Here is a 14226-nt window from a genome sequence, read left to right as displayed (position 1 = left end):
GATGCATTGTGAAGATTAGATAGAAATTGCACATTAGTGCAATCACATAACTACAATCGTATATTGCCTACAGTCACACATGCAAGAATAAATATTCTAAACCCTGCTTCGTTATCAGAGTCCGTTTATTTCTTGACACAATTGTAAAAGTACCTGTGATGGAAATACTCGTGTAAAGAGCTATCTATATCTCGCTCTGGGAGCAAGATGTTCATTCGAGGCGAACGAAGGGAAAGCGTTCTACGACGCCCTGATCCCTCCAGACCAGCGGTGGGCGCTCTAGGAAGCGTGGGGGTACCTCCAGCGGAGCACGGCCCCGTCAGCGCTGGTGCTGACCACCCAGCGGTTGTTGGTGCAGATCCTGATGCTGGTGATGCTGCCGCTGTGACCGACGCCCACGAGGGTGACCTCGCCCTCTGAGTAGTCCCACACCTTCACCAGCTTGTCATCGCCACCTAGTGGGGGGGGGGGGGGGGGTAAATAACACGGACGTTTGAACAACGCATCGTTTATTCATGTGTTCTGCAGGGCGCTTTGGTAAGATTTATTCACTTTCCAGAACTGCAAAAACGTTTATGCCTGTTTTATACCTGTCGGAATTATGGGGTTCAGTTGTTTTTCCATTAGTGGTCGGAGAAAAATAAACATTTCAATAGCAATATTCATCTCAGTTGACAATGAAAACAAACTCAGTTTAACCGACACCAATAGAAACTATACCTGTGACAAAATGGCTGCCGTCCTGTGTGATGTGCATGCCATTGATGGCCCCTGAAAGGGACCCTTCCAGTTCCCTGATGGCTGATCCATCGTACACCTCCCAGTACCCAATCTAGAGAGGACACAACACAGGGCAGAAATGGCACATCAATGGGATGAAGACGTAGACCAAGATCACGTTTAGGAGATCACCGTTGACATATTTGATATCTTCATTCAAGGTGTTGGCACATCCTGTATGTACCTACCTGAGTCGAATTCTTCCCCTCAGGGAGTTGCGTGATTCGTAGACTTGGAATACTTCCAGGGCCACAACATAGTATACGTGTCGCATTATAGTGTGGAGTGAGGAGAGATTGTGTCACTTGTCGGACTTGTTATACTGAGCCGACACAGCTTCTCTGCCTTATTCATCCTCATTACTCCTCTATATGTAAATACAGACGGTGGAAGGCTATCAAGTTGTCGTATGCCACCGTAAAAAAAGAAAACAAACACACAGAAAACAAAACACGTCTGCAACTTTAAATGAGAGTTAATCGTCTCCTGAGGGTGTGCAGCTGTCACAGACTCGGCCTCTCAAAGGCGATTGTTTTTTGAAGTTATTTTTAGCGCGGCAATACCACCATATCCCACACGCAAGTTAGGGTCCTTTCTTGTTATTTTTACGACAAAGCTAATTACTATTACAAACCAGTCTGGCGTATGAAGGAATTCATCATTAAATTACAGCTTCAGAGGCGCTCGGAACGAAGGAATGGAGTGTGCACACGATAAGACTATTTAGTCCTTCCTGTGTCTGGAAATATTGAAAGGGGCCAAACAGATTGCACTTGAAAGCAATCAATTCCTTAGGTGGGGAATCTAATTACAGTAGCAAAAGAAGAAATCTATTTACGGACTGAATCAAATAAATGAAAATATAGGAGGCCCAAGGCAGGGCCACCTGCACAGATAAATAAGAAAATGTATTACGTTTCAAGAATATGCTAATCGATCAACTCCTGGAATACATTCTAAAAATATCTGGAGGATTGTTGGTTGTGGGCAAACAGAAGAGGGGAATTTGTGTTACTTGGTTGAGCTCAGAATAGAAGCATTTATGAGAATAGCTGTCTTTTATCCCTCAGTCCAGGACCACAAACATAATGCATTACAAAGGGGTAATGCAATCTTGCACATATCAAATACGGTTTGTTGTAATGGGACAGGAGGAAAACAAACAGAATCAAGGATGAAATGCATCGTATTTATGGTTCCAAGACGGTTCCATGACGTTAAAATCAACAAGACACAATTCTGTGTATATCCCATGTTTCAAGTGGAATGGATTTGTGACTTGGTTAGTTTCTGTACTCCAGTAAGATGAATCTACTTGGTCAATGCAATGACCAAAACACACAAAACAATATCAGCTAATAGCAATGCTCTAATACTATCATTAAAGGTGACTTTGTAAAGTAGATAAGTGTGGCACACCTGAAAAAGGACACCAGAGTGACTAACAGACACATACACAAATTAGACTCCCCAGTGTTTGTCACGATCCCTCTCTCTCTCTCTCTCTCTCTCTCTCTCTCTCTCTCTCTCTCTCTCTCTCTCTCTCTCTCTCTCTCTCTCTCTCTCCCCCTCTCTCTCTCTCTCTCTCTCTCTCTCTCTCTCTCTCCCCCTCTCTCTTTCTCTCTCTCTCTCTCTCTCTCTCTCTCTCTCTCTCTCTCTCTCTCTCTCTCTCTCTCTCTCTCTCTCTCTCTCTCCTGACATGGTGGGCTTATTAGTGGCGTCCTATCTGTGTGAGCCGCCCTTGTCCATCTGTGTTCTCTCACTCTCCGCCGAGGAACCTGGCCCCCGGCCACCTCAACGGCCAATAGGAATTAATTACGTCCAGTCAGGCTAGCTACTGTTACCCTCGCTTACCTACCACACCCACTGCCAGAACATGCGGCCTGTGGCACAGCCCCCTTACAGAGAAAACAGTACGTCATCATTATTCATGATGTAGTGGAAGCTCTATCTTTTCTGTGACGACTGTGCGCGTGTCCCTATTAATCTACAGTGCATTGTCCTGCAGTATGTCTGGTTGCCTTACATGGTCAGAAACATATGAATGGTTTACTGCGGTAAAGGGATATTTTGTAACGCGTATGAAGGGGGAACAGTCTTTAGTGTGGGCTCTGATCAGTCCTGTCTCTGTGCAGTGTGCCTGATCACACTAATCCACTTAACCACCTCCTCACAAATGAACAATCTCTTTCTCAGCGTAATTGGGCTCCTCAAGGACATCCGACGAACCACAACAACATGTTCAAAAAGCATTCTCTTTCGTGCTGGGAAAAAAAGGCTTCGAAGTCGGTAGCACAAACGGGAGAACTAAAATGAGCACCATTTGTTCCGTCTCAAAGTAGAGTGTGTCTGAAAGACAGTAGTCTCTCAGAAAGCATTTTTCAAAAGAGCGGCATCAACAACGGATATTTCCCCTGTAACTGAAATGCCATAATAATAACCGAAATGCACGCGGGCCCGAATCCAACCTCAAACAACATGGCTGCCGACCACAGACCCATGAAGCTTGGGAGGCCAACAAACAAACAATCACACACAGGAATGAGAGAACGCCGAGCCGACCTCGCAGCCAAGCCGTCCTCTCCGTCCCTTCCGACGCTGGAGAGGGTGCGAAGCTGTCTCCGATGAGTCCCGCCATCGAACCCAGAGCCAAGAGGACCAGCTTCGGCCCACACACGCATTTACAGTCTCTCTGCCTTTTTGACACCCTCTCAATCTCTCTCTGTCTCCATCTTTCTTTCTGTCTTTCCTTCCCTTCCCCGCCCTTTCTCGCTTTTTCGTTTTTTCCCCTCGCTCCCTCACTTGATACTCTGTCGGCTCTCCGGATATGCTGAGTGTAGGCAGGCAGGGATGGAGAGGGTGTGGGGGGTGGCGGGCCCTTTGCCTCCCCAGACAGAGTGCCTGTGTCCCGGGGCGAGCAGATGGCGGAGCTGGCACGCGCGCACACGGATGGCACGGGTGCATCCGCAGGAAGGCGCGTGAGCCAGAGGGCCCTCTTCTATCTTTCTTTTTTATTATTTACCCTCTCTCTCTCTCTTTCACTCCCCTCCCTTTCACTCTCTTTTCCATCACAGTGTATACACAGTGCTGGCTAATCAGTACAGCTTGTCTTCGCCTCACAGCGTGGTGTTGAGACGACAATATGGGTTTATTCGCGCAGAGGTGGATGAGCCTCGTATCGGAGAGGCAGTTGTTCACAGGCGCCATTTTGAACTTGTGACCTTTTCTTATCGAGCGTTAGATGATTTAGCTTGTTCATTACAAACAATCACAGCCCAGTTAACTGCTGTGTGCACTTGGCAACATAGGACTGCCGCTGAATGGCTTGATAGTGTCTGCTGGAGAGGGGATTTACTCAAAACAACAGCACTGTGCATAACCGGTCCACATGATTACACACACTCTAAACACACCTCTATGGTACTTCAGTGCCATTGAGTGCACAATAGGCATGGATAGGATTGTAGTCATTCCAAACCTTTCTGTCAGTGCCACTGGTGATGACCTGGTACTCCTCGGGGTGGTAACACACACATCTGAACAGAGTGTTGGCTAGAACCATCTGATTCCTCACAAAGCGTCTGCAACAGAAGCGAGAGGACGGGATCAGAGAAAAAGAAATGGAGGTAAGAGAGATAGAGAAGGTCAGAGAGAGAACGAGAGAGTCGAAGGGCTCAATAAAAAACCCATAAAAAACAGGTAGTCTAGCGCCACACTCACGTGTGTGTGTGGGCCACACTCGCTAATGCATGCGCGTGTGGCTCACACACACTGTATGCGTGTGGGTCTCGCGCCCTTCCGTTTGGGTGCGAGACGTTTGGCGTTGGAAACTCACACCAGGTCCCAGATGATGCAGGCTCCATCCGAGCTGGCTGTGACACACTCTTTGTCATTGCTCTTGATCTTGATGCAAGTGATGGTGGCCTTGTGCTCTTTCATGGTCTCCAGCAGACGGTGACAGCCCTGCATTATCTCCCACACCCGCACCTGCCACAGGCCACGAGTGAAAAAGCAAACACGAAGACGCTCACTTAAAAGCAACGCCTGAAAAGCACCCTTTGAAAACAGTCGCTTCGCGGACCCCCCCTACGGCCCGACCGTGTCGTCAGCGGACGCCGTGGTATGGATTGCCGTAACGAGGGGGCGAATGCCTGTTCTCCAGCCTGTCTCGCCTCACCTGTCCCTCTCCCCCTCCGCTCACGATCCGCTTGCAGTCCCTGGTGCCGGCGATGGCAGTCACTCCCATGCTGTGGGCGTTGTGGACGACCAGCATCTCCCTGCCGCTCTCCGGAGCGAACACGCGGATCTTCCCGTCGTTCCACGCTGGCGGAAAAAAAAACGAAAAACACGTGAGCGAGCGGCGAAATATCGCCTCTCCGGGCCTCCCCTGAATCTGTAGCGGCCTGGGTCGTAGTGTGATGTAACGGTATGTAGGCCGGATCGTGACACACGTGTCGGATGTGAAGCAATGCTAGGCGTGTGACGTGCGAGACCAGCCGTGAAGCTACAGCCGGCTCTGTGCGCGATCGCGCGGGCCCACCGCTGATGATGCTGCGTCCGTCGATCATGAAGTCCAGGGCGTTGCAGGTCATGTTGGGCACGGAGATGCGCAGCAGCTCCTTGGAGGTGTCCGAGTGCCACACTCTGATGTCATCCTGGGAGCAGGTGGCGAAGAGCTCGGACGAGCCGCTGGAAGAAAAGACACGCGAGTCTGTGGACGTTTGAAGGGATGTTGGCTCTGGGAAGAAGGCTTTGCTGTGCAGTTCTGCCTCTGAGCCAGCTACAGTTTGCTGGCTTACCTGTTCAGCGTAAAAGCGAGTGTGTCAAGAGCTAAATCGACTGGAGTATTTTCAACTATTCTTTCTCGAAGGATATAGTGACCTCTAGTGGGGAAACCTGGGTACTGACGAGCAAGCCTGAGGGTCCTCTAGGGTGAAATGGGGTCTGTACTAAATTAGCCCGGCCATCACTCACAAGGGGAAGGCCACGTCCTTGACAGTGCTGTTGTGACTCGTGGAAATGAGCTCGGCTTGGAAGTCCGTGTGGTCGAAGCGGTAGATCTGAGAGGCCACCGTCCCGGCGAAGAACTGCTGGCCCTTGCCTCGCAGCGTGACGGACGTCACCCCGCCCTCCAGCTGGACCTTCCTGTCACATGACGGGGGAGGCTGTGTGACTGACACATCACAACCCTAACTTTGCTTTTTCTATTTACAGTTACTTTTCACAGGGACAGTTCACATTGATAAACTTTACTGGACTTGAGGATTAGCACAATAATTAGTCTGTGGATGAAACCTATTTTCGGCGTGTAAATCTATGTTTATAAAAGTGTATGTGTAAGACAAATCGACCCAGCTATTGATGAACAATCATGTGATGTCACCCAACACTCCAGTACCACCCAACAGCCATACAAAACGCTTATTCAAATTCGGGGAGTCAGATGGCTGAGCGGTGAGGGAATCGGGCTAGTAATCCGAAGGTTGCCAGTTCGATTCCCGGTCATGCCAACTGACCTTGTGTCCTTGGGCAAGGCACTTCACCCTACTTGCCTCGGGGGAATGTCCCTGTACTTACTGTAAGTCGCTCTGGATAAGAGCGTCTGCTAAATGACTAAATGTAAATGTAAATTCAAATGTAACCATTCATCTCCACATTCCGAGTGAGCGGTGGTGTGATGATCGCTTGAGAAGCTCACTTGAGGGTTTTGAAGTTGGCTCCGGAGCACAGGGTGAACATGCCATCTCCTGAGCCCACCAGGATGTCCCCTGACATCAGCATCTTCAACGTGTTTACACCCTGCTCAGAAGAAAACAAGGAAGAACAGCAAATCCCGGCCGGTTGAGGTTAGAAACGACACGGTATGTTTCTCTCGGTTTCCCACAATGGCAACCACATAGGAATGTCAGAGGCCTTGTAGCCATTTTTTCCAGCAATTTCTCCCAATGTCATCCTTTAGCGATAGGCTATAATTCAATCACTGGTGTGTCTTAAACGACCTCGAGCGAAGCAGTGAAAAACAATCACGAAGCCTGCAGCCCTCCTTTGATTTGATTGGCTTACGACCCACCTTGCTAAACTTCTGTTTGAGCGGCCCGCAGCTGTTCAGCAACCGTGTCTTCAGGTTCACCTTCATGATGTCTCCGCTGGTCGTGCCGCAGTAGAAGAACTCGCCGTCCTCCTGGATCTGTAACACGTCAGGTCCACACCGTTCATGTCAATCCTCCACTGCTACTGTAGGACAACACTCCTGGTTCGCCACCACTTTCTTCACAAATGCACATTCTTCAAGAATGGCTCTTCCAGTTTAATGACGAGTCACAGTATTGCGTAAGGACAAGGTGTAGGACAGCACAAGGCAAGTACGCCACCTTCACGCGTGAGATTTGTACGGCCATCGCTTTCATGGCTCTTGATCATGAAATACATTGTAGACGGCATTGGTTCTCCTTACAGCGTTTGTGCAGGTGCGTGGGTTTGGTATTAAATGTGGGCGGGACGTTTTTTTTTTTTATAACTGAGGACGCGGCTGTTGAATGAGATTTTCTTAATGAAACGTGGTGGGGGGGGGGGACAGATTTGCTGTTTTCAAAAAGTGGGTGGGACATGGGTTTGTGTCTCTCTCACCTCGATGCATTTCACTATCCTCTTCAGCTGGCCTGTCTGGCATTCCGTGGGGCGGATCTTCCTGTTGGGAAGGTCTAACTCCCAAACACGCAGTGTGCCACTAAAACAGAAAAGCACAAAAGCACAAGAGCTGGAGGAATGGTATGAACTTGCCCCTTAAGACGACTGACCTTTCCGCTGCAACTTCGGCATTTGCATCCTGTCCACAGAGGGAGAGTTCCAGAACGAACGAACCAAAGCCCACTTTGAACGAGTCACTCACTTCCCAGCTGAGATGAAGAGGTCGTCGGTGTCGTTGCTGTACTTGATGGTGAGGCACTGGCCCGCGCTGTGGGCTGAGGCTGGACTCCCACAGATGGCCTCCTTGCTCTCGATGTTCCACACCACGATGCTGCAAGACAAGGGAAGCGTCATTCACACACGGAGACACAGTACTCATACTGTACACCGTACACCAGAGGACACACATATTGGCTTTATTACAAGGTAATATTAGACATGGTGTTATAGATCAAATATTCTCTGTACCTGCCATCATCCTGGCCACCCAAGGACACCAGGTACTTGTCATTGGGAGAGAAGGCCAAACCTTCCACCTTCGCTTTGTGAAGTTGTAGTCTGGCATGTATGTCTTTTTTAGCATAATCCCATATTATAATATCAGCCTAGAGTGAAGTGATAGTTTTAATTTGATTTCACTATGTTCATTAATTAACCTATGAGTTGACAAAGAAAGACCCGTTCCCGTGTTTACCTTGAAGCCCATGAAAGTGACTTGTCCTGAGGCAATGTATTTTCCACTTTGGGAAACAGCAACACAGGAGACGTTGTTTGTGTGTCCATGTAGGAACTCTTGTTTGCCATCCTTGATACTTTTTACGATGATCGTGCAACCGAGAGGATAAATTAAGTGTTCACTATCTGGATGGACTTGTAGGCCAGAAAAGACATGTCCTGACAAAAGAATTGCAAACGTAACCTTAGTTTGTGTTCCCGTTTTTAACGAATTGCCTATATCAAATGCATTTATTGTATAGCTAGTGTGGGCTAGCCGCGATAGGCTACTGTACTAGAGCCAACTGTTAGACTACAGTAGCACTACTGTACTAGTACTGTACTGTAGCTCTAGCCTAACTGGATAATCTATATCTTCATAACATACCATTAAATCCAATGACAGACTCTAATTCAAGGCGTGGAATGTCCTGCGCGTCCCCAGCCATGATTCTTCACGGCCTTACCTTCTTCAAAACTATTAACATAAACACTGCAACTTGCAAAAGCGAGTTTTTAGCTAGCTAGCTTATACGTATGTAATGATAATTTGCTAGCTTTCTCAATTTACCATCCAAACAAACGTGACCTAGCAACAGCACGATTTGTTTGAGTCTGTTCCTATGGTTACTGTCCATGGCACTGCCAAAGCCATAGACATTCTTGCTGTAGAAATCTTAGAACAGAAATACCCATAGAAATCTCTATGGCTCTGGACATTATCATCATTATTCAAGAAAAAGACTAAAGGCTGTGCGATTCCTCAATGTTGAGACTTACAGTTGTAATGCTTTATTTATACTACTTGTCAAATACTCATGTAGATAGTTAACAATCCTTATAATAATTTGAATAGCATGCCGTTTTTAACACTTAATTCAGATATTTTACAAAATATCACATTGACCAGTGACAGGTTTAGAAAATACTATAAAAACATATTCCTCCTGTACAATACACATTTTGCGTGTCACAATGTCACTCGTATACCTAACATAAACCTACAGTTCATGGAAAATATAGCCACAACAGACATAATGGAATGAAAACAAACACAAAGTGAACGTCAGAGGCAGCAAAATACAGCGTTTTGGCGTAACTTGACATCAAAGGTCTGTCAATGTCTTCAATGAGTGAAATAGTGTGAGAAGGAAATAGCGTTCTGGATTCCCCACACTTCCAAAGACTGAATCTTGAAATGTCCTTTGCAGAGAGGAGCGCTCTCAAAGGTGTCACACCGCTCTGTGTACCCCTCTTGCAAGTCTTCATGCAGGTAGATGGCATGACCCCCATCGCCTCCTAAAGAGATACGCACACAACCCATACTGTAAATACGTCAGCACTGTACAGGTATACACACTGTCAACAGCCCCCTGCTAATTGTCGTTCACGAGCTTCACAGTAATATTTATACCAATACACTATACAAACAGATCCTTTTAACCCCAACACCTCTCTCTCAGTGCAAAGTCCAAACATATACAATGCTATGAGTGTTCCTATTGCAAGGCAGGGTTAAAGATCCCTCAACGATGTTAAGGAAGTTCAAGCAGGCGTATGTTTTAGAGGACTGTTTTCATCAACAAACAGTTTACCAATGACCAGCTTCTCGTTGTCTCCTGCAATGAATCTGGAGGCTCCCTGTACTTTGGTACTCTTGGGCAAGATGGATAGGGATCTTTCTGAGGGGGTGTTGAAGGGGCATGTCAGGCAGGGGTTGTGGGGGGTGCCATCAGAGGAGATATCCTGAGAGGGACGCCTCCGGGACATGATCCGGACCAAAGCACATTGGTAACGCTCCATGCCCGGCCGTAGCTGAAAGAACAAGTATATTGTTACTCACTGCAATTGAAAGGTAGCTGTGTTTCAGTGATCTGATCACTGTAAGGACAGAGGACAACGGTAGCGCGGTCATGTGAATTGCGAGTAAACCACAGCATGTTTGGAAGGGAAATATTTTTGTACTGTTCTCATCATGTTGTGTTGGGTTATGTGTGTAATATTCCACGACTTGCAAAGACAAATGTCCACCTGTGTAGACAAAATATTTTCTTTTTATTCAATTTGATTATATTGTACTATGTCTCACCGTAAAGACAAAACTTTCTCCAGTCCCAAAATATTGAAGTCCCTCTGAGTCAAGTCTTTTCCGCTCTAATAAATCGGTCGACAGGAAAGCACCACACACCTGTAAAAGACGATAGCAGCACAGTACTTGTAAACACGGGATAAAACGTGTAACCTATCCTACTATGTGATGTAAGCGTTCCTGTTTAGTATTTACCTCTTCATCCACTGTTTTGAGAAGCAGTACAGCAGGCTCATGTCCTTCAACATGGGAGAAAACTCTGGAGAAATCCAAATAAACATTCACATACAATCATCTGTAACTTTAAAGTGGACATGTAGTAGCGTTTTAGGTATGTAGTTGAAATGAACCTTACAGTATCATCCAACCAGTTGCATCCAACCTAGATTTAGATGCCAATTCAAAATGACCATAGATGCAGTTTAAGTCTGATAGAAATTAAATTGATTTTTAAACACAATTAACCAGTGTACTATCAGTGTATTGGTGGACCATGTGATCAATGGTTTCAATATTGAAAGTGTTTCACCCTAGTTGACAGGTGTTTTTGGTGGTTCATTCAGTAATCAAGAATAGAATGTCGTAGAATGTCTGAGTCGGTGAAAGGTCAACAAAAGGTCAGTCACAGTCATGCACCATGTTGACTTGTCATTCTGTAGTAACCAGTCACACAACTTTTCAAACGCCAGACCTAATCTGCCGTTTTCTGCAGAAGGGACTTGTTTGTGCAGCAACCGAGGGAAAGTCAAAAAAACATTTGAAGGACATCGGAGACAGAGTGCATAGATTAGAAGACTCTTTTGTTGACTGCTGCTAATGTTCAATTCTATCATCAAATTGACGCAAATTGTGACAAGGAAACTCAAAGCATTTTCTGTTAACGTTGACGTAAAAACAAAAGACTACAACAATCAAGTTCAACCAAATTTCACTTTAAGTAAAGTAGGAATTGTTCATGCTTCTGACCCGGAGAATACTCAGTTATGCACTACATGTTGATACAACCAACACTGCCTCTCTCAGTGTTATGTAACCAAGCCCTGAGGTTAGCTAGCTTCCACATCACACTTACTTCAAAGCTATTGATTGTGCTATACAAAATTCAAAGTTTGCATTCAAAAGGCAAACTATATACATTTAGCTTCAGCGCCATTGAGAAAAACATTACATTACATATCATAGGAATAGTAAAACTTGAATACTTACGAAGACAGACTTCGGACATGTTCATCTGTGCTGAACAGCCTCATAGGTTCAAAGAGGGCGAAGCGTTCTGGGATCCAGGCCCAGACAATTCTCATCTCTGTGCCCGTCACAACACTTGATTTAAAGTTTCCAAAGTCCACCGTTTGGACTGCTTGCCTAGACAGATCAAATGCAGCCATTTGTTATGCAATTGATAATACATATGAAAATCATTATGGAACCACATAGCAATACCTAGAGGCGCCGTAATGGGGGGGAAGATTAGGATGATTCTAAGGGCCCTGGTCAGACATGGGGCCCTGCCGGACCCCACACTTTCCTGTACGATTCAGGGGGCCTAGAACCCCTAGCATCTACCTTGGCAATACCTATAGTTGTAGTCACATCATGGTAATAGCTTACAAATTACGTGACGTTACTGTTATTGGTTTATACCATATTCTCACCTCTTCTGATGAATGCTGACACCCTTTTGCATGAGTGAGTCTTTGTTGGCATTGAAGAGCAGATTGAGCTCCCTCCTGGTGGCCATTTGGATGCTGAAGGCCCTTTCCAGAAGCTTCTCTATGGAACAGTGGCGCGCCACACTCTCCACAAAACTCTTCATGTCCCTCCTGAAATCCTCTACGTCTGCCACACGCGATGAAACCGACACCTTGTACAAGCTGAGTAGGGCCAGCGCCACCCTGTAAAGAACCTTGTACCCCTCCAGCAGGTAAACATCCAGGACTCTGATGGCGTAGGTGAACGGAAGGTCAGCGAAGATCCACATGATCCAGTCAGAGTAGAACTCAAAGAGGTTCTGGTGGGAACTAGCGATGAGTTTGCGAATGCCACGACAGTACTTGTTGGCAAGGTCGCCAAAGGTCATGCAGGAGGCTCGGTAAGTGAGGAAGGTCTGGTCAATGTAACGTTTGTTGGGGTCTTTGTAGGAGATGAGGCGACAGATGCTGTGGAAACACTCTGCTTCGTCTTCGCTGAAATGTAGCAGGAGAGAGACCAGGGCGGGTAGGATTGGGCAGAAGTTGATGTCGGGGAAATATTTGCCGATGCAGAGGAGGATCTTCTTGACTGAGTTTAGGCCTGCTTTGTTGAGGCAATACCTCAGGGCAGGAAGTAGAGAAAATGTACTTAATGCTTTTGAATATTGCAATTCCACACAAGTAAACAGCGTTGACAACCACTAACATATATCTGTAATGACTCAGGATTTTATGAACACACTTATTTTACCTCACCAAGCTGTTAGTGTAAAATAAATACTGTAGTTTGGGTACAATACCTGGGAATACCACCATCTTCCATGTATTCTGGAAAAGGGTGTGTGGTCATCTTCTGCTCCCCAAAAAGCTTCTTTGACACATCCTGGTAAACATCTCTCTGTGAGGTGATGGACCTTGAATTGATGCCATGTATTATGTGGTAGTAAGCCTTGGCTCTCAGAGTGTGAGGCATGGCCCAGAACCCCGATCGGCCCATGGTCTTCAGTTCCTGGTGTTCAACGCTCAGGATCTTCTGGTAGCGCCCAGCTGCCTCTGGGTCGATCTTCTCCCAGTCCACAAACTGGCCGTACTTCATCCCTGAGCAACAGCTTATCTCCCAGTTGTCTGATTCTGAGATGGTCATCATGGGGACACCCTTCAGACTTCCCCGGCTGCCTGATTAACAGAAGAATGTAGGGAGTCAGATGGCTGAGCGGTGAGGGAATCGGGCTAGTAATCCGAAGGTTGCCAGTTCGATTCCCAGTCATGCCAACTGACGTTGTGTCCTTGGGCAAGGCACTTCACCCTACTTGCCTGGGGGAATGTCCCTGTACTTACTGTAAGTCGCTCTGGATAAGAGCGTCTGCTAAATGACTAAATGTAAATGTAAGAATGGTGATTGTAATGTCTTTATTATCATGTTAATGTTATTTATGTCATAAATATACTTGTTCACAAATACAGTGAATGTTACAGTCGAAGATAAGTTACTCTTTATACCGCCTATTTCTCACATGATAGAATGTGTTATGATCATTCATATTAGTTCAACACACAAGGTTTCCATACCATCTAGATCCCTGCAAGAGGAGTGCTTGATGGGCTTCGACTTTTTAGCCTTCTTGGAGAGGAGCCGAGACAAGGCTCCATCTGGACTCTTCTCTTTCTTCGCAGCCTCAAAATGCAACAGAGAATTAGCCCTTGGTCTCAGGGCGTTCGACCTAGTAAAGTTTCCCCCAGAAGGTACTTCCGTTTCCTCAAAGATATAGAAAGACCTAGAACGAGGCCTGGTGACATTCTCTTCGGCTTCTGCCCGTAAGTAGTTCTTGTTGTCGTCTGGGCTGTGGTAGGAATGGGACCTGGGTCTCCTGTGGAAAGCTGCAGAACTCTGGTCTTGTTCCACAGCTGTTTCCATCGAAGATCCATCTAAATTCATGGTCCCACAATTAGAGAACTCTGGTGTTCTTGAAACATGGATCATTTCCACTAGGTACTCTCAAGACTCAATGACAGGGAACTCCCTGCTCGTCGCTTCTTTCTCAGGTACTGTTTACATCCGAGCGCTCTGAGGGGGAGGCTTTTATGAAAGGCTGTGGGTGGGGGTGGTCAGGTGACTGACACAGATGGTGATAGGGTGTTTTGGAGTTTTCTCATTGGAAAATTCCAGCGATTCCCCTATCCACACTCGAAAACTAAACCATTTTAACATTGTAAGAATACATTACAGATGGATATCATTCAATTAATTGACTTGTAACACAGGTAAAT

At 46.4% G+C, this 14226-nt stretch overlaps 2 protein-coding genes across 3 annotated transcripts; both read right to left on the bottom strand.

Moving 5' to 3' along the window:
• Positions 1-279: 279 nt before the first annotated feature.
• Positions 280-8630, bottom strand: cfap52 (cilia and flagella associated protein 52). Its single transcript, XM_067259697.1, has 14 exons — positions 8570-8630; positions 8162-8361; positions 7936-8072; positions 7670-7798; positions 7408-7507; positions 6851-6967; positions 6479-6579; positions 5755-5925; positions 5321-5469; positions 4958-5103; positions 4616-4767; positions 4259-4361; positions 721-832; positions 280-455 (listed from the first exon to the last, which is right to left on the bottom strand). The coding sequence occupies exons 1-14, from the start codon at positions 8628-8630 to the stop codon at positions 280-282; spliced, it is 1854 nt and encodes a 617-aa protein (XP_067115798.1).
• Positions 8631-8952: 322 nt separating this feature from the next.
• On the bottom strand, positions 8953-13991 carry LOC136965389 (TBC1 domain family member 24-like). Of its 2 annotated transcripts, none has more exons than XM_067259523.1 (8): positions 13528-13991; positions 12759-13134; positions 11923-12579; positions 11477-11632; positions 10466-10529; positions 10271-10369; positions 9777-9996; positions 8953-9480 (listed from the first exon to the last, which is right to left on the bottom strand). In XM_067259523.1, exons 1-8 carry the CDS (start codon positions 13937-13939, stop codon positions 9308-9310), a joined length of 2157 nt encoding a protein of 718 aa, XP_067115624.1. In that variant the 5' UTR covers positions 13940-13991; the 3' UTR covers positions 8953-9307. The 2 variants fall into 2 exon arrangements, with proteins under 2 accessions (XP_067115624.1, XP_067115625.1); XM_067259524.1 differs by having other exon boundaries at positions 12759-13130; positions 13528-13629.
• Between the last annotated feature and the right edge of the window lie 235 nt (positions 13992-14226).

Source organism: Osmerus mordax, chromosome 21, assembly GCF_038355195.1.
Source record: "Osmerus mordax isolate fOsmMor3 chromosome 21, fOsmMor3.pri, whole genome shotgun sequence".
NCBI classification, from domain to species: domain Eukaryota; kingdom Metazoa; phylum Chordata; class Actinopteri; order Osmeriformes; family Osmeridae; genus Osmerus; species Osmerus mordax.
Note: the sequence above shows the minus strand (reverse complement) of the source record. Positions and strands in the feature narration are given on the sequence as shown.

Coding starts and splice junctions, on each gene's coding strand:
- LOC136965389 (XM_067259523.1), bottom strand. CDS start 13,939: ATGATCCATGTTTCAAGAACACCAGAGTTCTCTAATTGTGGGACCATG. Junction 13,135..13,527: donor CTCTTGCAGGGATCTAGATG/GTATGGAAACCT, acceptor TCTGTTAATCAG/GCAGCCGGGGAAGTCTGAAG. Junction 9,481..9,776: donor CAACGAGAAGCTGGTCATTG/GTAAACTGTTTG, acceptor GTATCTCTTTAG/GAGGCGATGGGGGTCATGCC.
- cfap52 (XM_067259697.1), bottom strand. CDS start 8,630: ATGGCTGGGGACGCGCAGGACATTCCACGCCTTGAATTAGAGTCTGTC. Junction 5,926..6,478: donor GCCAACTTCAAAACCCTCAA/GTGAGCTTCTCA, acceptor GTCATGTGACAG/GAAGGTCCAGCTGGAGGGCG. Junction 4,362..4,615: donor TGCATCATCTGGGACCTGGT/GTGAGTTTCCAA, acceptor CTTCTGTTGCAG/ACGCTTTGTGAGGAATCAGA.